The sequence below is a fragment of the Bufo bufo genome, chromosome 6, assembly GCF_905171765.1.
Source record: "Bufo bufo chromosome 6, aBufBuf1.1, whole genome shotgun sequence".
NCBI classification, from domain to species: Eukaryota; Metazoa; Chordata; class Amphibia; order Anura; family Bufonidae; genus Bufo; species Bufo bufo.
This window is the reverse complement of record NC_053394.1, coordinates 427,681,618-427,708,608: the sequence shown is the minus strand read 5'-3', so window position 1 is coordinate 427,708,608 and position 26,991 is coordinate 427,681,618. Positions and strand designations below refer to the sequence as shown.

The 26,991-nt window shown below is 45.3% G+C and overlaps 1 protein-coding gene across 1 annotated transcript in view; it reads left to right on the top strand.

Moving 5' to 3' along the window:
* Positions 1-14,702, top strand: part of TRIM16 (tripartite motif containing 16) — a 36,640-nt gene extending 21,938 nt beyond the window's left edge. The window contains exons 3-6 of the mRNA XM_040436600.1: positions 747-980; positions 4,631-4,802; positions 8,460-8,555; positions 13,867-14,702. Coding sequence (XP_040292534.1) covers positions 747-980; positions 4,631-4,802; positions 8,460-8,555; positions 13,867-14,567 — 1,203 coding nt within the window. The 3' untranslated portion in view covers positions 14,568-14,702. The remainder of the gene's footprint in view (positions 1-746; positions 981-4,630; positions 4,803-8,459; positions 8,556-13,866) is intronic.
* The last annotated feature ends 12,289 nt before the right edge of the window (positions 14,703-26,991 follow it).

The window sequence follows — 26,991 nt, the reverse complement described above, 5'->3', positions numbered from 1 at the left end:
CTATCTCTCCAGACTCCTCCTCAAACATTGACCAAGCAGGCCCCATAAAAATTAGATGGTTGGCTGATCCCACTGAAATCTTCAGGTTTGGCAGTCATTCATTCATCTAAGAAGTGTCCTTACCAGGGGCGTTGCTATGGCCCAATTCTCTAAGTTGACCAACCCCCCCAAACCTGCCCCCCCCCCTCACAAACACTAGCATTGAAGACCTTTTACTGTACTTGCTATACAGCAGCACATACCTGTCACATCCAGTGCCTCCCAGGTGATGTCTCCTCAGATGTAGATCTTCTCTGTCATCACCTTCTCCATTCTCTATCACTACACCCCACTTTCCCATGTAAATAACCTCCCTCCATTCATCCCTAACATACAATCCCAGTTAAATAACTACAACTCCCAACATTGCTCTGCCTCTCACACTGAGTAATCTACTCCTTCACTTACCTCTCCTCATGTAGCAGACCTCACCACAGCTTCTTCACAGGACTTCTCTTCACTGCTGAGCCGTCCTCTCCTGCACTGGTCACATGACAGTGACCTCATCGCAGGTCCTTTTCAGCTTCTGCATTTAGCACTGATCACATGGCCCAGGCCCCGAATGTTTTAACCTAGCAACGCCCCTGGTCCTTACATCTGATATTAGTTACCGTAATTCTACATTCATGGAGACCCTTCCTCTTAGAGTTTTCAGAAGATGTTGGTGAATTTTGGTGGAGCTTTTCTCTCTATTTATGTTATCTCAGAACTCTGTAGCGGAAGCCAAACGAACCACAGATCTTAATTTTCAAGAACTTCAAGATGTCGTCAAGATGGCTCATTCCAAAGTGCTGGAGTTCCTGGAACAACGTGAGCGAGTGGCTATCAACCAGTCCATCGGTATTAAGACCCACCTCGAGCAGCAGTGCAATGAAATTAGGAAGATTAAAGCTAAAGTGGAGGGGATTGCCAAACACACAAACGAGTTCTGCTTCCTCCAGGTATGAACATAAAAGCTGAAGAAATTCAGACAACTAAGGACAGAAGAAGATAGATGCAGAATTCATCCTTACCCCTTAATGACCGCCGATATAGTTTTCTCTGGCGGTCATTAATGGGCTGTATTCCTAGACCTTCGGCTTTCTACAGTGGGCAGAAATAATCACTGCAAAGGTCTCCTGTGCAGTGGAGAGCGGGATCTTGACTCTCACATGAGAGTCAGGCGCCTGGCCTTATGGTCTGGAAAGTCAGAAGCGCTGATCTGGGTGGTTTAACCCTTAGATGCAACAGTCAATAGCGACTGTGGCATCTAAGTGGTTTAGAGGAAGGGAGTTCCCTCTGTCTCTTAGCCATCGGCACCCCACAAATGAAATTGTGGGGCAGGGCCGGCTCCAGGTTCATGTGGGCCCTTGGGCGATAAATCTCAGTGGGCCCCCCACACAGTATAATGACCCCACAGTGGCCCACCATTCAGAATAATGACCCCCAGTCGCCCCCTATTAAGAATAATGACCCGCAGTGGTCCCCCTGTGGGTCATACTGTATGAAGGGGCACTGGGGGTCATTATACTGTGTAAGGGGCCCTGACTAGCTAGAACTGATTGGGCCCCACAGAAATTTTTTGTACACCCCCCCCCCCCAGTGGGTTCACATCACGTTTTTCTATACGTTTGATGTATACAAAAAAGGCACTGTATATAAATGTGCAGCACGCCACGTTTTTGTATCCTGCAGAGTCCAGTAAAAAAATACATACGTTAACATATATGTTTTTTTTTACTATGGAACTGTATGGAACTGAGGCATCTGTTAATGTATACATTTTTGGTATGCATTAAATGGATGGCAAAAATGTGATGTGAACCCAGCCTTAGTGTTAGAATAAGCACTAGTACTCAGCGGAGCAGAGAGGGGAGGCTGCCATGTACTGACCGAGCGCACAACCTGGTCCTAGTGCTCAGCAATCTGCAACTTTTCCCCACTCATGCCAGGTCTTAAAAAGGTGGCGTGGGCAGGGAAGGGGATACAGTTAAGGCCATACAGTTATTGGATAACACCTCCATACAGTGACCAGATAAAACCGCCATACAGTAACTGGATAACACTGCTATGCAGTAACTGGATAGCACCACCATACAGTGACGGATAAAAGGGTATAAGAGGGCACAGTATAGGGAATGACTAGGGGCACTGTACAGGGTATGGTAAGAGGGCACAATACAGGGTTTAAGGGGGCACAGTCACGTGACCCTGTGACATTAAAATGTCCTTATGGTCCATGCAGTTTACACACTACCATAATGAGAGGCAGAGGATTGAGACAGGGGCCCGGGGCCCTGGATGAACAGGAGGGGTGGACACAGCAAGTAGATGGAAGGGGCACTGAGGGGGATTCATACAAGAAGTAGTGGCAGTAGGTCTGTGCAGGGCAGCAATAGGAGATAAGAGGGTGGAACAGGAGCTCTGGATACATGAGGGAGGAAAGGAGACAGCAGGGGCTCCATGAGGATGAGATAGGAAAGGATATGGGGGGCAGGTGTCATGGAGGCAAACTGCTTAATGAGGCAGTAAAACAACTAAATAGCATGAAGCTGCTGGTCTACTACAGCATCCAGCAGCAGCTTGAAGAGTTCCCTGACATCCCCCCATCCCTCCTGTGCCACAGAGAAGAGACAGTCACAGTGCAGGCTCACTCACAAACTGCATCTCTTCACAATTCTGCTCCGCTGGGGTCTCTCTCCTCCTCAGGCAGCAGGGGGCGTGTCTGAAGCTGGTAAGGTAAGGTGCTGCCCTGCTGGAGAAAAGAGGGGGTGTGTCTAATTTTCCACAGCACGGAAGCTTGTAAGGGGGATAGCGGCAGCCGGACTCTGCATGCTGCTAAAAAAGGCTTTCATGTGACTTAGCGCCATGCGCTCCAGCAATAAGCACTTCCATCTGTATTGATGGAAGCGCTCATAGCAGCGCAGTAGGCCCCACAGGAGCAGTGGGCCCCGGCACTTGCCCGGGTATGCCGGGTGCTGACACCAGCCCTGTTGTGGGGTGCCGATGGTATTGGAGTCTGGATCCTAATGAAGGCCTTCAATAAGGCGCAGCCTGCTGGTGACTGTCAGTATAGCACTGACAGTATGATATTTTGGGCTGCATGAGCAGTTCAGAGTATCAGAGAAGGGATCAAAGGATTGCCTGTTAAAGTCCCCTTATGGGACTAGTAAATGGTCCAAAAAAAGTTAAAATAAGTTTTATCAAATAAAAAAAATTTAAAGTTAAAAATAAAAATAAAATCCCCTCTATATATTTGGTATTGCCGCATCCATAACAACTCGCACTACACAATTATCATGTAATTTATCCTGTACGGTAAGTGCCGTAAAAAAAGAAATACAAAATAATCACATAAAGCAATGCCAAAATTGCAGTTTTTTGCCTATTCGCCACAAAAAGGTCAAAAGGTGTTATGTACGCCAAAATAATACCAATGAAAACTACAAATCAAACCCTCACACAGATCAATAGAACGAAAAATAAAAGCGTTATGGATCTTGGGATGTGGCAATGCAAAAACTTTTTCTTTTACAAAAAAAGGGGTGTAATTGTGTAAAAATTGAAAAAACATATGTTATATATGCCGCAAAATATTAGAGTTAATCAGTAACAAGTTGTCCTGCAAAAATAAGCTCTCATACGGCTACATTGACAGAAAAAAAAAAAAAAAAAGTTATGGCTCTTGGAATGTAAAGATCAAAAAATGAAAATAAAACTGCTTGTTCTCTAAATTAAATACAGAGGGAAGGGGGGGGGTAGCGGAGATTTTTAGTTTATTTTCGATGGAAATGGGCTATAATGTGTCTTATTCCTAACCTTTATAAGCCTACCAATTATATTGTAAAGGAATTTCACTGCCACCCGGTGGTCATTGGTGGTACTGCAATTTTTTCAGTTATAGCTTTTTCCCAAAATTATTTGACTGGCTATAGAGGGACAAAATGCTACAACAGCTTTACTGATATGGAGCTCCAGATACACGGTGAGCCCACTGCTCCAATATCCTAGGTGGCATTGTCCTATACCTCCAGTTTTCATCTGTCTTAGGCCTATTGCACACGGACGTTTTTTTTCCCCGTTTACTGGCCGTTTTTTGCGTTCCGTATACGGTCCGTATACAGAACCATTCATTTCAATGGTTCCGCAAAAAAAACGGAATGTACTCCGTATGCATTCCGTTTCCGTATTTCCGTTTTTCCGTTCCGTTTTAACATAGAACATGTCCTATTATTGCCCGCAAATCACAGTCCGTGGCTCCATTCAAGTCAATGGGTCCGCAAAAAAACGGAACACATACGGAAATGCATCCATATGTCTTCCGTTTCCGTTCCGTTTTTTGCTGAACCATCTATTGAAAATGTTATGCCCAGCCCAATTTTATCTATGTAATTACTGTATACTGTATATGCCATACGGAAAAACGGAACGGAAAAACGGAACAGAAACGGAAACACAACGGAAACAAAAAACGGAACAACGGATCCGTGAAAAACGGATCGCAAAACACTGAAAAAGCCATACGGTCGTGTGCAATAGGCCTTACCCATATTTCCTTTAATCATGAAATTCTTACAACCTTTCTAGAAATGCCACCCATTCATTTCCGCAGGAATATTGTGAATTTAAGAAGGCCGCAGGAGACGACACCCTACCCAGTGTTTATATCGGATTTATAGACAAGTTGTCTGGGATCAGGAAGGTGCTAAAAGATTCAACCACGAAAGTTATTCATGTCCTGCAGACATCATACATGGATAATCTTCAGGAGTTTGCTAAGGAAGGTAAGTGGCAGTTATGGATGGAGAGTTGGAGACAAGGGACCATTATGATTGGATGTCATATTGAATTCTCTTATCTTGTACTCCACTCACATCTAAAAGTGCAGTTACAATTCTGCTTGCTGCCTCTTGGAATCTCTCAATGCAATAACGTCCCTAAACTTTCCCCGCACACTTTGACTTGCCTTCAATTTTGGAGAGTTTGAGCCACAAGGGGGTGGTAGCAAGCAATGGTCATAATGCTTGTGTGCTAGGAGAAGGTGGTTAGATCCAAAGTATATAAACGTCCTTGCAGCTTTAGTCTGAGCTCTGACCACTACCACCTGCGGGCAAATAGTTTAGGTGAGTAAATATTTAAAGTGGAGTTTAGATAATATCATTTTATGACCTTGAAAACCAACATGAGGACAATCAGGTAGAGACACTCACCAACAGGAACAGACAAACCCTCTTAAAGGGAACCTTTCGGCAGCGTCAACCCTGTTCAATCAGACATAATGCCTTGTAGGGTTGATCTTGCTGATTAAAATGATACCTGTCTTGTGAAAATTGGTTGCGCCATTCCTGAGAAAAAAATATTTTGATTCTTTATGCAATTGAAAGCTTTAGTGTATCGAGGGGCGTGGCCGAGTCACTTAGCTGGCCACACCCCTCACTTGCATGTAGACTAAAAAGCCTTTTTTCTCAGGAACGCCACAACCGATTTTCACAAGATAGGTATCATTTTAATCAGCAAGATCAACCCCACCAAACAGTATGTCTATTTGATTCTGCTGACAAGTTACTCTTAAAGGGGCGCCTCCCTCTTCAGAAGAAAATAGGAGAATAGTTCCGGCAGTAAGCATTGTGATGATGTCAGGAAGTTATGTTAATAATTAGTCATGTTTTCTTCACTGTTCACTCCCAGAGCTTGGTTTAAAATGTTAGATTCAAGAAGGGTGGAGCTAAACCATTGACTGTTTACAAGGGCAACCAGCAGAACTTATTTATATAAATGTATCTTTATATATATATATATATTCATGGAGTAAATGACACAAAATAACTGAAAATCCACACAGACACAATTGCTCAGCGTTATATGTAGGTTTTAAATTATGAAAAAATATTGGAATTAATTAAAATTTATGAAATACTGGATTATTAATTAGAAATTCAAAAGCAGTGACAAAAGTGGGTGGGGTGTACCAGGAGTAGCGTGTCCTCCTGCGGCCTGTAATTTATGGGCATGAATTACAGTTCAGATCTACACCATAGATGGCATAAGTTAGAATTTCTGGCACGTATTTGTTTTCCGTGTCCGTACCGTTTTTTTTCCTTTGCATCCCGTATGCGGAACCATTCACTTCAGTGGGTCCGAAAAAAAATGACTGCGCATTTCGATTCCGTATGTCTGCCTGGCCGTTCCGTAAAAAAGATAGAACATGTCCTATTCTTGTCCGTTTTGCAGACAAGGATAAGCATTGTTACAATGGATCCGCAAAGATAACGGATGCAATACGGAGGACACACTGATGTCATCCATGTTTTTTTGCAGACCACAAAATATATGCAGTCGTGTGCATGAGCCCTTATTGTGTACAATAATAATTGCAGCCAGGTATTCAGCCACCCGGTGGTTATCAGTGGTACTGTAGATAATTTTTCCTTTATTTCTATGGACATGGGTAGTTCTTACTAACTGCGTCCTGTATTGTTGCTCAGGAGGACTCACAAGAGACAGATGGTAAAGACAAAATTCTCTTTCAGCAATTGATAAATTTTACTGAAGAAGCTTGCAGTGTAACAGAGTATCCCTGCAGAGGTATTCCACCAGAGCCATCTTATTACTTGCTAAAATGCTGGGGTCCATCTATAAAAATGTATTCTGGTCAGTGACCTCTATTACAGACAAGTGCCCATAACTTACCCCCAAGAGCAGTCCCTTTTATAAACTCTTGCCACAGGTCCACTTGAATAATGACACACGTGATCGCCCTTGTCTGCTAACCTTTAGCATGCCATGAGTAATACAACAGACAGCAGTCTACTTTTGAACATGTGACCAAAAGGTCCTGTGAAAAAAACAAAATGTTATCCAATAGCAATAACAAAAATGGTATCATAGGACTGGAAACATGCAATAAAAGTAAAAACTTGTTCCTCTGTGAAGAGTCTGTGTGAGAGTGATTATAGCAGTACATAGTTCACACCACCGAGACGGTGACGCGCCCAACTGCTATGGGCCGGGAGGGCCCTGTCTCCAAAATACTCTTTTAAATGTTAAAATACTACATTTTCCACTAGGGGGAGCTCTGTGCAAACAACAGATGTTAACTTCCATTTCAGTCAGTTACAGACATTGTGCCCCTAGTTTTGGTCACTGTAACGGAACGCCTAGCACCCCGACCGGGTACCTCAGTCGATAGCTGCTCCTAGTGCTTCCAGAGGACTCCAAGCACTCCACTCGACACCGTCAGCACTGCAGACCCCACGAACCGCTGAAGCTTGGTGGAGGTCTCGCCGTCTCCTACCCACCCTGGACCTACGTCCAGGCTCCAGTGGGTGAACCTCTCCTAAATCCAGAGACAGGAACCAGGAGCAAGCTCTTACAAGAGCTTATACTCAGGGGAGTATTATGATATAGCAATCCCCAAGAGTGTAGTTATCCCATGAGCCAAACATGAGCCAAGACTTCATGAAGGTATAAAACAGGAACTGACTGTACTTCACGTACAGCCTCTTTTATTCACAAACCAAAAACATAGTACTGCCCACAGGGGTTTGAAATACAACCAATCAGTAATTTACAACACATACAATGTAAGTACAGCAACCAATCGTTCACGCCCCCAGAGGACCAGAAGGGAGACTGCAACACAGGACAGATACAACATATCCCCACAATGCATCATGGTTTCCTCCTCTCTGTCCCGGAGACAACCAAGGAGCAATCCAATTATCTCTCAGGACAAAGGGAAATCGCCAATACACATGTGCAGACAACAGGACAGACATCACCATTTGGCACAATAGAAACACACCCAGCATATTCCTCCCAAGCTGACAAGTTACACTTATTATAAATTGTTACAACTTTGTGAGTTTACATTGTCCATACATGTAACGTACATCAATTTAAACAGTATAACTTGGGGACAAACCTATCGAAAATTCACTTGAATAGGTTCAGGGGTTTAAAAGTTAGTATGGGCCATAATCCTGAGGCCTGGCTGATGAGAGGGCCCATAATCCTCGGGCAAGAGGCTAGTAAACAGGCCTCTCCAAAACCCAGTGGCGAGGTTGGTTTCTCCACAGTCACAGTCTGGCATTTCAGCATCGGGCACTGCTAGCTACTTAGCGTACACCCATCTCCTCCTTCAGAGATGAGCAATCACACTGCAACAAACGGCAGTATACTTTTGGGCTAGAGGACCTACAAAACTGGAAGATGTGACCACAAGGTCCTGTGCACATAACAAAATATTGCATAGCAATAACACAAATGGCCACTGGGTGGCAGAATATTACTGAAAGCACTAGTGAGGTACATACCATAAAAGCAGTAACTTGTTCCTCTGTGTAGAACCCGTGTGGGAACGATACCTACCAAGACATTGTTTAAAGAGTTCCTTTAAGATAAGAAAATTTATATTTTTTTATATATTTTTTTTTTTGCAGAGGATGTAGGGATGAAGACCATGGTATCTGCAATTATGTCAAAGAATCACAAGTTAACAGCTCCCGACCCCTCCACTAGAGAAGACTTTCTGAAATGTAAGTGAACCATTGCTGTGTTGTGTCCTCCTAACGGCCAATAGAGCTTCAGGTTTTGGATCCAAAGAATGTTTTACAATGTTGCAAATTTGTTGCTGCATTCATGGCTCCATACTTTATTAACTAAGGCTACTTTCACACTCGCATTTTGTGCGGATCCATTTTTATTATCTGTAACATAGCCAAGACGGATCCGTCATGAACTCTATTGAAAGTCAATGGGAGACGTATCCGTTTTTCTATTGTGCCAGATTGTGTCAGAGAAAACGGATCCGTCCCCATTGACTGAACCGAGGAATGGAGACTGAACGGAGGAAAACTGATGCATTCTGAGCGGATCCTTTTACATTCAGAATGCATTAGGGCAAAACTGATCCGTTTTGGACCGCTTGTGAGAGCCCTGAATGGATCTCACAAACAGAAAGCCAAAACGTTAGTGTGAAAGTAGCCTAAGTAGCAGGACATGTAGGGCATACATAGGGGATGTCCCTGCACTTACTATTATTTCTGGGCGCCACTCCGTTGCACTGCTGTGGCCCCCGTTACATTCTCCTGCTCTGTTTTCTAAGTAACAGCATCGGAACACCAGGGAGGAGACATCAGCTTTTCTCCCTGGGCGTTCCTTCTCCCTGGCTGTAGCGCTGTCCAATCGCAGTGCAGAACGTCACAGCCAGCTAGAAGGTGAGTTACTTTTCTCCCTGGGTGTGACGTTCTGCGCTGTGATTGGACAGCACTACAGCCAGGGAGAAGGAACGCCCAGGGAGAGAAGCTGATGTCTCCTCCCTGGTGTTCCAAAGCTGTTATTCAGCATACAGCGCGGGAGAATGTAACGGGGGCCACAGCAGCGCAATGGAGTGGCGCCCAGAAATAATAGTGAGTGCAGGGACATCCCCCATGCATGCCCTACATGTCCTGCTACTTAGTTAATAAAGTATAGACCCATGAAAGGTCCTCCAATGGCCAGCGGGGCTCAAGAGGCAGTTGCCTTGGGCCCCCCAGGAGCAACTGGGCCCGGGGCAGCTGCACCTTTTGCTCCGCGTTAAAGACGTCCCTGCTCTGAATGCAGTGACTGAATCTGGAAATGTCTACTGTCTCCATTAGGGTGTAACTTTATCCTCCCCGCTCTGTGTAGGTCACGCTCTCCTGTTATCGTGATCAGTACACAAAGTCAGCGGTGATAATTTATATTTAATGTACTCGCCCAGCTCTGTTAGTTTTACAGCCTCATAAAGGAGCAGTGTAGCAATTTCACGAATAAACTCTCGGCAGATTCTCAATGCCAGTAGGCAGCCCTCTCTGAACAATTACAGAGCAGGAGCAATGCAAGTGAATGCAGATGCCAGGACTGGAAGGGGTTATCTGCATTGTACAACCATATAGTGGAGGAGCCAAGCCGGAAGGAGGCCATTTTAGATTTAGTATTCACAAATGGGAATTTGGTATCTGATATTACTGTAGGGGAAAGCTTGGGATCTAGTGATCACCAGTCAGTGTGGTTTACTATAAGTACAATGACTGAGTCACACCACACAAAAACAAAAGTTTTAGATTTTAGAAAAACAGACTTTTCTAAAATTAGATTAGTGGTATACGAGTCCCTATCAGACTGGAACAGTTTCATTGTTGTCCAGGAGAAATGGGACTACTTAAAAGTGGCACTATTGAAGGCAACAGAAGATTGCATTAGGCTTGTCAGTAAAAGCAAAAAAAGGAAGAGACCACTGTGGTACTCAGCAGAAGTGGCCAAAATCATTAAAAACAAAAAGATAGCATTTAGGAATTATAAAAAAAAACAAAACGAGGATGACAGACAAATTTATAAGATTAGGCAGAGAGAGGCCAAACAAGTTATAAGAGCTTCTAAAGCACAGGCAGAAGAGAAATTAGCTCAGTCAGGGAAAAAAGGCGATAAGGCATTCTTCAGATACATAAATGAAAAAAGGAAACTAAAACAAGGAATTACCAAATTAAAAACTAAAGAAGGAACGTATATGGAAGAAGATAAAGAACTAGCTGACTGCCTCAATGAATACTTCTGTTCAGTTTTTACAAAGGAAAATGAAGGAGAAGGACCTCAGTTGGGAAAGAAGACTAATGAATCTTTTGACGCATGTGTCTTTACAGAGGAAGAGGTTCTAAGTCAACTGTCTAAAATTAATACAAATAAGTCACAGGGGCCTGATGGGATACACCCAAAGCTATTAAAGAAGCTCAGCGGTGAACTAGCAAAACCATTAACAGATTTATTTAACCAATCACTGGCAACAGGAGTCGTCCCAGGAGATTGGAAACTAGCAAATGTTGTGCCCATTCACAAGAAAGGTAGTAGGGAGGAATCGGGCAACTATAGGCCAGTAAGCCTGACATCAATAGTGAGGAAATTAATGGAAACCATACTTAAGGAGAGGATTGTGGACCATCTAAAATCCCATGGTTTGAAAGATGAAAAACAGCATGGGTTTACTTCAGGGAGATCATGTCAAACTAATCTTATTGATTTTTTTGATTGGGTGACTAAAATAATAGATGGAGGAGGTGCAGTAGACATCGCTTATCTAGACTTTAGTAAGGCTTTTGATACTGTCCCATATAGAAGGCTTATCAATAAAGTGCAGTCATTGGGCTTGGACTCCTATATTGTTGAATGGATTAGGCAGTGGCTGAGGGACAGGCAACAGAGGGTTGTAGTCAATGGAGTATATTCAGACCAAGGTCTTGTTACCAGTGGGGTACCTCAGGGATCTGTTCTGGGACCCATATTGTTTAATATCTTTATCAGCGAAATTGCAGAAGGCCTCGATGGTAAGGTGTGTCTTTTTGCTGATGACACAAAGATTTGTAACAGGGTTGATGTTCCTGGAGGAATACACCAAATGGAAAAGGACTTAGGAAAACTAGAGGAATGGTCAAAAATCTGGCAACTAAAATTTAATGTTGATAAGTGCAAGATAATGCACCTGGGACGTAAAAACACAAGAGCAGAATATAAAATCAGTGATACAGTCCTAACCTCAGTATCTGAGGAAAGGGATTTAGGGATCATTATTTCAGAAGACTTAAAGGTAGGCAGACAATGTCACAGAGCAGCAGGAAATGCTAGCAGAATGCTTGGGTGTATAGCAAGAGGAATTACCAGTAGAAAGAGGGAGGTGCTCATGTCGCTCTACAGAGCACTAGTGAGACCTCATTTGGAGTATTGTGCTCAGTACTGGAGACCATATCTCCAGAAGGATATTGATACTTTGGAGAGAGTTCAGAGAAGAGCTACTAAACTAGTACATGGATTGCAGGATAAAACTTACCAGGAAAGATTAAAAGGACCTTAACATGTATAGCTTGGAAGAAAGAAGAGACAGAGGATATATGATAGAAACTGCTAAATACATAAAGGGAATCAACAAGGTAAAAGAGGAAAGAATATTTAAAAGAAGAAAAACTGCTACAAGAGGACACAGTTTTAAATTAGAGGGGCAAAGGTTTAAAAGTAATATAAGGAAGTATTAATTTACTGAGAGAGTAGTGGATGCATGGAATAGCCTTCCTGCAGAGGTGGCAGCTGCAAATACAGTGAAGGAGTTTAAGCATGTATGGGATAGGCATAAGGCCATCCTTCATATAAGATAGGGCCGGGGGCTATCCATAGTATTCAGTATATTGGGCAGACTAGATGGGCCAAATGGTTCTTATCTGCCGACACATTCTATGTTTCTATGTTTCTATGTATGGCGGTAATGCTCCATATGGCTCCTGATGAGACCTTCCTTGTCCATGTTCATTGGTTTCGATGAATGCTGAATGATTCCCGCAGGCAAGATTTGGTCCCAGACCTTGGACTGCACCTTTAGTTTCAAAGATCATTTATTGGGTTATTGAATATTGAGCAAAACAAATAATTACATAGGTAATTGATACAGCAAAGAACATAGAACAAAAAAGTTTCTTGGAGTTATGCAAGACATGTATCGCAGTAAGCCATGAATTTTTAGACAATACAATCATAATTACAAGTGGAGAGAGAAAGGACATCATTAACAAAAGCCATTCTGATATCACACAAAATCAGAGCGAGATAGTGTATCGGATGTGGACTGCACCTTTAAACCCCATGTTGCTTTTAGAGCCTCTTTTCTGTGCTGATTCATTTTTTAATATATCTTTATAGCTCTGTTTTTGTGGTACAGAACTGCAATTTCCCCCTAGCCACCACTGGGGGAGCTTAGGTAACTCTATAGCTCCCCCTAGTGGTGGCTGCAGGCAGACAGAATAGAAGTCATTTCTCAAAAACTGATGTTTCCCCCCTTTTTCTGACCCAGGCAGATTGATAGATTCCCCCTATATCTATGCAGCTGATTAGGAGCTTTGTTTCAAAAAGTAGCCCCCCCTCTGCTCTAAAGTCCTGTTCAGACAGGCGTAATCAACTGCAAGGTACTTTCAATAATAGCTATGGGTACATGTATATATTGAAATCTCTCCAAAAGACTTCCTCTTCGAGAGGACCAACCCCCTTTTCTCATGGCTAGTGTAGAAAAAAATATAAACTGTCAGCAAGCTGCTGTTGACTAATCTCTTGTTCTGATCACAAGTTTTCTGCTTTCATCAATCAGTACATAATAGTATCCTGATCTGCATAGGTAGTGATTGTCTTATTTACACCTTTAAAGGGGATCTCCAGTAATCAGTGGCTTCAGCAGTCATGCGTGTGAAAGTCATGTGACCACTGAGGGCAGTGACTATCTGCAGTGGTCGATGAACAGCATGTGATCACTGCAGGAGTAGTGGGGACGATGGCTGGACATTATAAAGGAAAGGATTTTTTTCCATTTTTTGACTGGCTCAGTGCCAACTTTTAAAACCTCCTGTAGAACCCATTTAAAGGGCTTCTCCAGTTTAGAGACTCCATTTTCATACAACTCATTAGGGAATTCTGTTTAGAACCTTCATCTCTTGGCCCAGAGTGGAGAGCGGCTACAGAGATCCTCTCGCTCTGGAGGACCTGCCTTGTCCTGCAACCCATTGATTTGAATGAACATAGTGTAATACTATATTTCTCCTCTGGGGGCGCTGCAGGGAAATTAACCCGCTGCTAGGTTTCCTCAACCAATATGGTTTATCACTGGAGGAGCCTGAAGTTTGGTTCATTAACCTTTAAATGCTGAGTGAACATATTAGATATCCATTTGGAAGATCAACATAAGCCATAGTTATAATAAAGTCGTAAAAGATCCTTCAGCAAGAACTAGCTGTTTCCACTCAACAAGAATCCTAAAAAAACATCCATGCTTATATTTCCTGTTTTTTTCCCCCATTGTAGACAAAACAAACGTTACCCTGGACCCAGTAACCGCTCACTGCTTCCTGAGATTACTGCAGAACAACCGTAAAGTGAACAATGTATCTCCATGGCAACAGTCGTACCCGGAACACCCAGAAAGGTTTGAGTACTGGCGTCAGGTTCTAAGTGAAGAAAGTTTTTACATGGGTCGCCACTACTTCGAGGTTGAATTCAAAGGGGAGGTCATCTACATTGGCATGACCTACAACAGCATTGACCGGAAGGGGACGGAGAGTAACAGCAACATTACCGGAAATGATTTCTCCTGGTCCCTCAAATGGAATGGTAAAGAATTTTCCGCCTGGCACAGCGATGTGGAGACACCACTAAAGAAGGAGAAGTTTTCAAGGATTGGAGTCTATATAAATTACCAGAGAGGCACGGTGGCATTTTATGGGGTCAAGGACACCATGACTCTTCTCCACAGGTTTGAGGGCACCTTTTCCGAACCCCTTTATGCTGCCTTTTGGCTTCCCAAAAAGGAAAGCTCAGTGACCATAATTAGTCCAGATGACATGGCCCAAAGTGTGCCAAGCATGGAAACCAAGGTGTTGACAGCCACTTCCAAGGAGACCATCATGATGACTACTTCTAAGACGGACGTTTTGATCAATACCACAGTTCAGACCATCAAGGTGGAGACAAGTAGCAGTGTTCTGCCCAGCAGTGTTAATAAATGATTCCAATTCATTCTTCCAGAGTCTTAGTATTTTTCAAATGGTTAGTGTGGTAATAGCACCATCTAGCGGTGTTAATTTGTATTACACTTTGTTTTTCCTGTTGCAAAGACTACTGCATTGTGGGAGTGCAAAGCATCCTGGGAAAGAGAAGTCTTCAGTCTCCAGAACACATCAGCAGAGCTGTCCTATGCATGTCTCCTTCTTAAACTCCACCATCCTTGTATAAGCATATCTGGTGAGAGATCTACCTTTGTTTCAGGGACATGATGTTATGCAGCGCTGTTCAGCTAGTTGTAGTTGTTAGCTAGACATGTAATCCTATGTATAGGCAGCCATTTTACCATGTGCTTTCAGTGTTAATGCAAATGTTACAGTACATGCTATGTATACTTATACTTGCTATTTGTATTCTTATAGTTTTACCAATCAACAATCCTGTTTTACCAATAAACAAGTTAGACTACAAAGAACAGTCCTCTTATTTGGAAGACAGGAATGGTTTATGCTGAATGTCAGACTGCACACTGTGTGAACGTGTATGAAGACAGAACAGTAAAACAGAGGCTAGTCACCAGTGATAGTGGATATGACTATACAGAGCCACTGTCACACATGCGGTCCTGTGTACAAGGTTGCAGCGCCTGCCATACAGTCACAAGAAGCGGGAGCGCAGCCCACAGCAAGAGCAGCACAATCCAGACCACGCTGACGTCCGCCCCTACCTAGTCTGAGTCTGCACAGAGACATTAAGCAGCCAGCAAAAGGCACACAATGTGTAACACCCCAGAGTTTTGTTACTAAACTCTTCTACCCCGCTACAATCTGTTAGGAGCATTAACTTTGTCATCTCATGTAATTTTACATAACATCCTCACAAATGTGCATTGAAAGCCTTGTTAAACGTATATTGTTGTCATTCTTCATGTTCACCAGCAGGTGGCAGCAATGTGTTAGCAAGGAGTTAGAGCCAGTTTAGTGTTTCTAGGCTGGAATGGTTCATTCCAGTTCAGATCCCCCCTCTATGAGCAGAAGTGGGCTGCGCCCATATCCTGCCTCATGGGGAGAGAAGGAAGTTAGTTAAGTTAGTGTAGCCCATCCCCTGCTAGGGGAAGGCTGCGCGTGTAGGAGCTCCCAGATATAGGGATCCAAAGCCAGGATCTTGTCTCGGCTGAGACATTGATCATCATCCCCAGCCTGAGCCCTTCTGTCTCAGCTGGAAAAAAAGCAAGCAGACAACTCCAGTTCGAGGAAGAACCATACCCTGTGAAGCTAACTGTGAGTACAAACCAGAGATCCTAGGAGAATCCATTCCTCCTCAGCTAGTCAGTCCCCACACAGCAGAAGAGTGCAGAAGCCAAATTCCTGCCACATTACAGAGCTACAAATTAATCAATTACTGCTGCAAATTCCTCTATTACTCCTACTAGCACCACACTCAATTTATTGCAAGTGAGCCAGGAGTCCAGCCGTACCCAGGTAGGAGACACCGTTGACACTATTACCACTACCATACAGAGACATTACACCACTCTGGCATTCCTAACCTGGTACGTGAGTTATAACACCTTAAAGGGCCCTGTGTTAGTACCCTGCACACGCTGCAATTGGCGTCACGAACAAAACTATATACTATTATACTCATATCCTGACCCACTGCATAATTTGGCATCCGTGTAACTGTACCATGGTCCGGCCCATTGCAAATGTCCGCTAGCCAGGCATCATCATACAGGACCAGGTCACGAGCAATCTGCTCTAGCAAGTCCTCAATAAAAGAAAAGGCTGCTCTCACCCGTGCAGAAGCTGAGGCTGCAAAACTAAGGTTTTCCTTTGCTGCAACTAAAGAAAGATAGAAACAACCATCTCATTGATAAAAAAAAATCTCTTTATTAAATACAGATATACACTCACCTAAAGAATTATTAGGAACACCTGTTCTATTTCTCATTAATGCAATTATCTAGTCAACCAATCACATGGCAGTTGCTTCAATGCATTTAGGGGGGTGGTCCTGGTCAAGACAATCTCCTGAACTCCAAACTGAATGTCAGAATGGGAAAGAAAGGTGATTTAAACAATTTTGAGCGTGGCATGGTTGTTGGTGCCAGACGGGCCGGTCTGAGTATTTCACAATCTGCTCAGTTACTGGGATTTTCACGCACAACCATTTCTAGGGTTTACAAAGAATAGTGTGAAAAGGGAAAAACATCCAGTATGCGGCAGTCCTGTGGGCGAAAATGCCTTGTGGATGCTAGAGGTCAGAGGAGAATGGGCCGACTGATTCAAGCTAATAGAAGAGCATGCAGCACGCCAGACCTGCAGGGTATAGCGACAGTGAGGTCACGGTATGGGCAATCGAGGGTTACTCACTTTTCTGAGGAGAACCCTGGGCAGGCATGCAACAGTGAAAGGAGAGGCAGACACTAGTTCCTCTGGGGCACACTCTGTAGATAGGGACCAGGCCTGATGGTATGTGAGGTGCCCTGGGTGTTGTAGGTGTTTTGAGTGCCCTAGGTAAGGTCCCTTTAAGATACGTGACGCCAGTGCCTGTAACGGTGGCACACCAATTTGTAGGAGGATTAAATGAGTACACAGTTGGTGAACCAAACGTTGCTTTACTTGGTGGAAAAGTAGTCCAACTTTGTACAGACAGTTACAGTTGATAATGATGATGCAGTCCCTTGAACAATACTCCACAAGCAGGTTTTCTTTCAATAATGGCAGGTATTAATCATGCAAGATACTTGGAGGGCAAACAGTTAATGCTTTGCAGTCAATGCTACTCTATCCCCTTCAGCTATTCTAGCTGGCTGGATCCCAAGGCCCGGATGCCTAATTGCTGGCTTTAATCCTTGGTATATAAATCCTTCCTCCAGTATTGACCCTTGCTCTTTACTTTATCGTACTTCTGCCCATCAGGTTACTTATCTGAACTTGCTGTATTGTCCTTACTGTGAGGGATGCTGCAGGTTGCTCCCAGGAGGTACATCTCTTCTACTGGGGTAATCTTCTGAGCTAACTGAGGCTCACTTGATCTACAGGCAGGCTAGAGTTCTTCACTAGCCTCCTGGTCGTAGCTAGCAGCCAGGGCTATCAAGCTGCATGTCAGGAGGAGGCCCTCAGCATATCTCTGGCTGGTGCCTTCTCACTTCTGTCTCCACAGACTCCTGACTATGATCTCTCTCCTCCCTGTCTGGGCCTACCTATATATAACTAGGGCTCTCTAGCTCCCTCTAACGCCTGGGAGGCTAAACTGCACCCTGACAGGCCTGACACCCAGATAACACAGGGAAATACAACACATGGCAGTAAATGCAATAAACACATTAACCCTTGTGTAGTGCCCACCTTTACCTAGTGGGACACTACATACCCCCACGCTATGACGTTGCCCGTCCTCGGCGTAACATGGAGGGTCCGCCCATCTGGAAGCGGCAACCTGAAAGACAAATGAGAACATGCACATACAGCAATCACCACAGTAACAATATAAAAATTTACAAACAGTGTCACTGAAAGGAGTGGTGAAAAGGGTCGTTGTTCTCTTCTCTCAGGATATGTAAGGGAACAGGGGCGCTGACCTGGTGCAGCGTATCAGTGATACCAGGATAGTCCATATAATACTTTAAGTGCAAATTGTCCATAATAGAACAGTAGAAAAATGCAAAACAATTAAAAGTTCTTGGAGGCTCAAAGAACAAACATGAGTCCGTACCCAGGTTCCTTTCTTATTCACAGCAAGTATTTCAAAGACAGCAGTGGCGAAGGTATAGGATCACAGAGGCTCGCATACAGTGGAGTCTATCTCTGGGCACATTTCTTTAAAGTAGCAATATCTCAGAGGCTCATGTGCATTTGAGTCTATCCCTGGGCACATTTCCTTGGACTTAGGTTGCACAATAAAATGACAGCACATAAAAATAGCCCACATTATTCCAATGGCATATATAAAAATAAGTGCTGCAATACCCTTAATCAACCTGAAAAGGGGGTCAAAAAGGGTTAAAGGTGCAACATAAAAAAATGGGCACAACTTGGCTCAAATAATGAAGAAGCAGGCAGGAGGTCCTGTAAACAACATGGCTTTGCTGCAATTGGTATTCCAGTGGGCGACACTACCACTGAGCCGTGGGTAACTGGCAGCAGCAACAAAGGAACAAAAAAAAGGACTCCTGGAAGGGTTAAATCCTCAGCAATAAGGTCCCTTTGGCAAAAGAAAACAAATCAATGGCCTAGCAGGCCAATTCACAGGGGCATCTCATATCCACTTTGCATCACGGTGGTGCTCCCTGGCTCCATTTGTAGATTGGGCCTGTAATGAGAGTCAACAGGCGGATGTGCCCACAACACAGTATAGGGGGGCAGCTGCAGCATAAAGGGACCCCTAATTGGTATTGGCCCCATAGGCCTAGGGGTGATCACGGTTGCTGACCGCACCGGTGCAGGCATGACAATTGTGGGCTGCTGCGCTGGCCTGGGTACCGCTGCTGCAGGCGGTCCGGTGGGTTCCGTGACAACTGACTCTGCACAGCGGGATACAGTGTGAGAGGGCCTCCTTGGGGGCCTCAATGCAGCCGCAGTCGCAGTAGGTGGCCGGCTGGTAGGGACAGGTACCCTTACCTCTGACCCAGCGATGTCCGAGTATTGGAGTCGAACCTCTTCCTTTCTAGGTGGCATCCGGATTCTGGCGGTGGCAATTCGGCGTAGTTCACGCAGCTTTTCCTCCAGACGGACGATCTGGTCACCCAGACTCTCGGATTCGGGATCGATGTCCTCCGATGTCGCCGCCGGCACTTGTGAAGTAGAGGGCGCATCCTGCGCAGCCGTTGCAGGTTCAGGTGAGGCGTCCGCTCTTTTACCCTTTTGGATGTTGTCCAGGGTCACATGGAATCGCTCCAGGTTCTCTAATTCTTTTATGGCTTTCTCCCGGCGAGGCAGCTCAGGGGATGGATATGGGCTCACCCACTTCTCCACTACCGTTGGTTGCCAGAATACGTTCCGGCCAATGAAAGAGCCCTGCTCTTGAAATGCATGATGGCCCGGTTCTGGAGAGCGCGCTGGTTCACGCTCGCAGCCAGTATAGTCCTCATCAGCTTCCCAGTCCTCCGGTTCTTTTCTGGGACGGGTCACAGCAGTGGCATATGGGCCTCGCAGGCCCTCGGCAGGGGTGAACTCCACTTCCTCTCCCTCACGGAGGTTATGCATGTACTCGGAGAGGTAACTCCGATTGACGGACCTCCGATTTACGTACAAATCTCTGCTGGTGGTATAGTCCTGGATAAAACCGTAGCCACGGTTCTTGTCAAAGGCCACAACCAACCCCTTTCTCCTTTCCAGGCGGGGTTGGGTGTCAGTGTGGCGCTCATGAACGGTCTTTGCCAGTTCCTCATAGTAGATCTTTGTCTTGGTAGTTTTCTTTATGGTGGCCTCCCGTATCTCTGCCATCAGCGCCGACCATTTAAATGAGGGCTGGAAAAAGTCTCTCCAGGAGCCATAGTAGTTCTCTGGTTGCGTCCTCGGTGGCGGGCAGGCGGGTCTCTCCGGTACCGGAGAGTAGGCCGGTGGAGCGTCCTCTTGCTCCATGGTATTAGGATCCATTTGTAATCCAATGGGTGCCGACATAATGCCAGAGCAGTCCTCACTCTTCAACATGCTCGATCCTTCTCTGGAGAGCGACAGGGCGGCACCAATAATTGAAGACAGATCCTCCCATTGCTCTGAGAGGCCACCCCCCAGGTACTCCAGTATGGGGGAGGCAGAGTCCATTTCTGCAGACATGCAAATGTCCAGACAGGGCGGTGGCGCGGACATATAGCCTTTCCCGCACTTTTCAGCAGAAGGCTCCAATTTTTACCGCCAATTTAGTATGAAGATGACGCAGCAAATAAATCCAGTCAGGTTAAGCGGCCATCTTTAAGCAAAATCGCTGTCTATTCACTGACAGCAAGCGGTGGCTTTACAACAGTAAAACAGTCCATAAAAAGCACAGTTTCACACCGCAAATTATTACAGTTCTTTGGCCCAGCAATTTTCAATAAAGCAATTAGGGCTTGGTCACTTTAAGGCATATAGTAGCACACAGTTTTTTTTATCCGCAATGGCGCAGGAATGATCGTATCCTGTTTGTGACGCCAATTTATGCAGCACGCCAGACCTGCAGGGTATAGCGACAGTGAGGTCACGGTATGGGCAATCGAGGGTTACTCACTTTTCTGAGGAGAACCCTGGGCAGGCATGCAACAGTGAAAGGAGAGGCAGACACTAGTTCCTCTGGGGCACACTCTGTAGATAGGGACCAGGCCTGATGGTATGTGAGGTGCCCTGGGTGTTGTAGGTGTTTTGAGTGCCCTAGGTAAGGTCCCTTTAAGATACGCCTGTAACGGTGGCACACCGATTTGTAGGAGGATTAAATGAGTACACAGTTGGGGAACCAAACGTTGCTTTACTTGGTGGAAAAGTAGTCCAACTTTGTACAGACAGTTACAGTTGATAATGATGATGCAGTCCCTTGAACAATACTCCACAAGCAGGTTTTCTTTCAATAATGGCAGGTATTAATCATGCAAGATACTTGGAGGGCAAACAGTTAATGCTTTGCAGTCAATGCTACTCTATCCCCTTCAGCTATTCTAGCTGGCTGGATCCCAAGGCCCGGATGCCTAATTGCTGGCTTTAATCCTTGGTATATAAATCCTTCCTCCAGTATTGACCCTTGCTCTTTACTTTATAGTACTTCTGCCCATCAGGTTACTTATCTGAACTTGCTGTATTGTCCTTACTGTGAGGGATGCTGCAGGTTGCTCCCAGGAGGTACATCTCTTCTACTGGGGTAATCTTCTGAGCTAACTGAGGCTCACTTGATCTACAGGCAGGCTAGAGTTCTTCACTAGCCTCCTGGTCGTAGCTAGCAGCCAGGGCTATCAAGCTGCATGTCAGGAGGAGGCCCTCAGCATATCTCTGGCTGGTGCCTTCTCACTTCTGTCTCCACAGACTCCTGACTATGATCTCTCTCCTCCCTGTCTGGGCCTACCTATATATAACTAGGGCTCTCTAGCTCCCTCTAACGCCTGGGAGGCTAAACTGCACCCTGACAGGCCTGACACCCAGATAACACAGGGAAATACAACACACGGCAGTAAATGCAATAAACACATTAACCCTTGTGTAGTGCCCACCTTTACCTAGTGGGACACTACAAGCAACGTTGACTGAAATAACCACTCGTTACACCCGAGGTATGCAGCAAAGCATTTGTGAAGCCACAACACGCACAACCTTGAGGCGGATGGGCTACAACAGCAGAAGACCCCACCGGGTACCACTCATCTCCACTACAAATAGGAAAAAGAGGCTACAATTTGCACGAGCTCACCAAAATTGGACTGTTGAAGACTGGAAAAATGTTGCCTGGTCTGATGAGTCTCGATTTCTGTTGAGATATTCAAATGGTTGAGTCCGAATTTGGCGTAAACAGAATGAGAACATGTATCCATCCTCTGATGGCTACTTCCAGCAGGATAATGCACCATGTCACAAAGCTCGAATCATTTCAAATTGGTTTCTTGAACATGACAATGAGTTCACTGTACTAAAATGGCCCCCACAGTCACCAGATCTCAACCCAATAGAGCATCTTTGGGATGTGGTGGAACGGGAGCTTCGTGCCCTGGATGTGCATCCCTCAAATCTACATCAACTGCAAGATGCTATCCTATCAATATGGGCCAACATTTCTAAAGAATGCTATCAGCACCTTGTGGAATCAATGCCACGTAGAATTAAGGCAGTTCTGAAGTCAAAAGGGGGTCCAACACCGTATTAGTATGGTGTTCCTAATAATTCTTTAGGTGAGTGTATAACAGACATGTAAAAACATATACACAGGAGTCCCCACCATTTCAGTGGGACTAAAAAAGTGTAAGAGGGACAACTGGCATGAGACTAAATGTGTAAAGTATATAAGGTGAGCACAAGAAAGATGTCCTCCTGCTGATGACACATATACTACCTAATAAAGTGCTTAAAGGGACACTGACAGGCGAAATCAGCATATATAGTTAGATATATCACATTACAGGTCTTATAGAGTCTTTTAAAAGCATATAACTATCCCCCCCTGTCCACCTTATAAAGAGTGAAATATAAAGTTTTATAACCTGCTTCTCCGTTCAGCAATCTGCCCAAGGGGCGGCGTTTCATGTGAAAATGCGTCCAGCCAGCCTTCCCAACTGCCGTTCTTAAGCCCCGCCCAGCTCATCATTATTCACTTCGCTGGGCGGGGCTAGAACTCTCCCCAGTCCTGATCCTGCTCCTGCGCAATTCAATCCTCCGGGCATCGTTCATGCCTAATCTTCTGCGCCTGCGCCCCGCCGTGCCGTCGGACGCACTATAATTAACCCCTTATATGATGTGAGTGAGCAGCGCTCTGAAGCGCTGCTCTGAACAGTGCATGGCTGAGGTAGCCCCGCCCAGCGAAGTGAATAATGATGAGCTGGGCGGGGCTTAAGAACGGCAGTTGGGAAGGCTGGCTGGGCGCATTTTCACATGAAACGCCGCCCCTTGGGCAGATTGCTGAACGGAGAAGCAGGTTATAAAACTTTATATTTCGCTCTTTATAAGGTGGACAGGGGGGGATAGTTATATGCTTTTAAAAGACTCTATAAGACCTGTAATGTGATATATCTAACTATATATGCTGATTTCGCCTGTCAGTGTCCCTTTAAGAGAGGAGAGAAACAGGTAATTGGATCTCTACTACAGGTTGCACATATATAAATATGAAAGTGCATCAAACATTATGAAGTCCCTCTGACAAGTCTGGAATGGGTGCTCTAGTCTCAGCTGATTCACTTAATCAAACAAAGCAGGTATACAAAATATGGTATGAGACTGGCACTCCCACGTAGGAGTAATAGTAGTACAATCTGGAATATCGACAGTATTTATTACATCACATAAGATCAAAATTAAACAAGCTAAATAATTGCTGCAGCAAGTATATAAATATTAAAATCTTTAGAATAAAAGATCCAATAAAAAATCTCCAATAAAAGTATCCAACAGGAGTGTCCCAAGAAAATGGGGGAGGGGGGGGGGATAGATCCCCGAATAAGAAATAGAATGCACAGTTCTGAGCAGATCCGCCCACGCTATAGTGCGATGTTTCCAATCTGTTTAATACTTGCGTCTATGTCAGACTCTTGACTATATGTCAGGCTCATCCTTTGATATAAATAGCAATAGCAAGTATCCGATAATACTTTGGTATGAATATGGAGGAGAAAAGTCCGATTTCTACTGACAGTGTCCTTGAGATCACGGCGCATCGACCGAGAAGCAGCGGCAGCGTACAAACAAGGTGAGACGCCGAACATTCAAACCAGGGACGGTGCAAGGACACTGTAAGTAGAAATTGCATGATTTTCCTAGTTTATGACGTAAAGTCATGATTTTATTAAGGACACGGAGGCGAGTATTGCATTCTCTTTCTTTACTGAAATTTCTATAGCAGCACAGAAAAAGAAGAAAAAAACTTTACCACACAGGGTAACCATGGCAACAAGCCCTCCCCTAACCCAGTATAAGAGTCCTGGCATCAAATATCTCCTCCTCTTTCTTTGATGTAGGCACATCCTCCAAACCGTGATGACAGCAGGACCGAATCCAAACCCGAAGAACCCAATCCGAAAACATCCAACCGGGATGACAGTAGAGACCAGGCAACAGAGCCAAACTTGACCTCAGGCACCAAGAACGCCAGTGTTGTTATCCTAAGGAAAAAACAGACAAGAGAACATAGATAATGTAAGATCAATGCAAGTCTAATGTACTGCATAGCGATAAGAGCAGATCAGTACTGTAGTAAAGCCGAATAAGAATATAAATAAATATTAAGCAACCTGAAGTATGATATAGCATAACAGTAATAATAATAATATCATAAAAATACCATAAAATAGACAATGAGGGTAGGAGAATATAAATATGGGAGGGGCAATACTCGCCTCCGTGTCCTTAATAAAATCATGACTTTACGTCATAAACTAGGAAAATCATGCAATTTTATTACATGACACGGAGGCTCCTATTGCAAGTTTAAAGTTGTTGAATAACAGAAGAAAATACATGAGTGGATGGACGGAAATAAAACTCACGAAATGTGGAAACTCGAGACCAGTTAGCCACACGAAGAATATCCTCCAGACGGGCACCAGCAACCGCCATAGATGTAGAAGCAGCGCCTCTAGTGGAATGAGCCGTGAACACAGAAGTATCCACACCCGCTAAGGACATAATCCACTTAACCCATCTGGATAAGGTAACACAAGTGACTGGAGCAAATGGACGCCGATACGACAGAAATAATTCCGGCGATGCCGAAGAGCGATGAGGAAACGTGCGGGCCTCATATACCTGTAGGCACGCAACTGGACAAAGGGCAGGAACCTCGGGAAAGCTAGGGTAAGAAACCGATCTAATGTTGGTTTTAGTACGCCGCGAAATGTTAAAAACAACACCCTCAGGCGTAAAAGACCTAGCATCATAATCTAAGGCCCTGACATCGGAAACCCGCTTACATGAAATTAAACAAAACAAAGTGACCAACTTAGCAGACAACTGTCGCAAGGAGAGCTGCTCATTGGAGGGCCAGGAAGAAAAAAGGGAAAGAACCAAGGAAACGTCCCAGGTACAAGAAAATCGAGGACGAGGTGGACGGGAAAGACGGGAACCCCTGAGAAGACGACAGACCAAGGGGTGTTGCCCAGCCGGGCGACCGTCAAAACCCGAATGAAAGGCAGAAATGGAAGAACGAAACAAGTTAATTGTTCGGTAAGCCTTACCCGACTCAAACAGTGAAGTGAGGAACTTCAAGATCTCAGTTACAGAGGCTGATACGGGATCCAAGTTCCTTGCCAGGCACCAGTCAGACCAAGATCGCCAGGCAGCACGGTAGGATCTCCTAGTCCCCGGAGCCCATGCGCTCTCCAAAAGGCGTCTAGTTGCTTCCGGAACCTCAGAGACGTCCCAGGGACTCCTGAAACTCTGCACGCGATCAGGCGTAGAGACCCGTCCAAAACGAGCGGATGTTGGTGACCTGACGGATCGAGTAGACGGTCCGGGAGAGACGGCAGGAGCAAGGGAGGTTGGATCAGACACTCCAGAAGTTGAGGGAACCACGACTGGGCAGTCCAGAAAGGAACCAGAAGGACCATCTCGGCTCTCTGAAGACGCAGTTGAGCAAGCACTCGAGGGATCATCATGAACGGTGGGAACGCATATGACAGACGACTGGTCCACTTCTGGAGAAAAGCGTCCACCGCCTCCGCGTCCGGGTCTGGTCTCCAGCTGTAGAATCTCGGAAGCTGAGCATTCAGGCGAGAAGCGAAAAGGTCTATGCACATGGGACCCCATCGAGAAGAAATAGAAGAGAACATCTTCACGTCTAATCTCCAATCGCTGGAATCCACCAGAAAACGAGAGGACCAGTCTGCGTGAGTGTTGTGCAAACCCGGAAGATATTCTGCCACAACATTGATGTCCTTCTCCAGGCAAAACTCCCAGAAGTCCCTCGCTAGCTGGGAAAGAGCTGAAGAGCGTGTTCCTCCCATGGCGTTGACATAACGCACCGCCGAGATATTGTCCATCCGCAGTCTCACACATGCGTTGGCCATACCATTCGTAAAGCTGCGAATCGCGAAGGAGCCAGCCAGCAACTCCAGAGAATTGATGTGCAGATTCGTCTCTGCAGGGGACCAACGCCCGCCAGTGGTCACCCCGTTGCAGTAGGCACCCCAGCCCGAGAGACTGGCGTCCGACTCTATCGTGAAGTCCGGGAGCGGGCCAAAGATAGCCTTGCCGTTCCAGGCCTCCAGATTGTGGATCCACCACTGAAGCTCGTCCTTGGTCTCTCTGTCCAGAAAAATCAGGTCCTCGTATGTAGCACCGGCACGAAGGTGTGCGAGTTTGAGGTGTTGAAGAGCTCGGTAGTGTAACGGAGCCGGGAAGACCGCCTGAATGGAAGCGGATAGAAGGCCTATCACTCGGGCAAGCTGGCGTAGCGAGACTTGAGGGAGAGTCAACGTCCGGTGAAGTTCCCTGCGAATAGACCGAACCTTGGCGGAAGGAAGACTGAGGGACTCTGAGGCAGAGTCGACTCGGAAGCCCAGAAACTCCATGGAACGAGACGGGACAAGACAAGATTTCTCCCGGTTGATGAGAAAACCTAACCGGGAGAGAAGATCCATAGAAGTCGACAGGTGCTCCAGAAGATGGTTGCGATCCTGGGCCATGAGAAGGATGTCGTCCAGGTAAATAACTAGACGAATTCCCCGACTGCGGAGGAAGGCCACAACCGGCCGCATCAGCTTGGTGAAGCACCAAGGGGCTGATGATAGGCCGAATGGAAGACATGTGAATCTCCAAG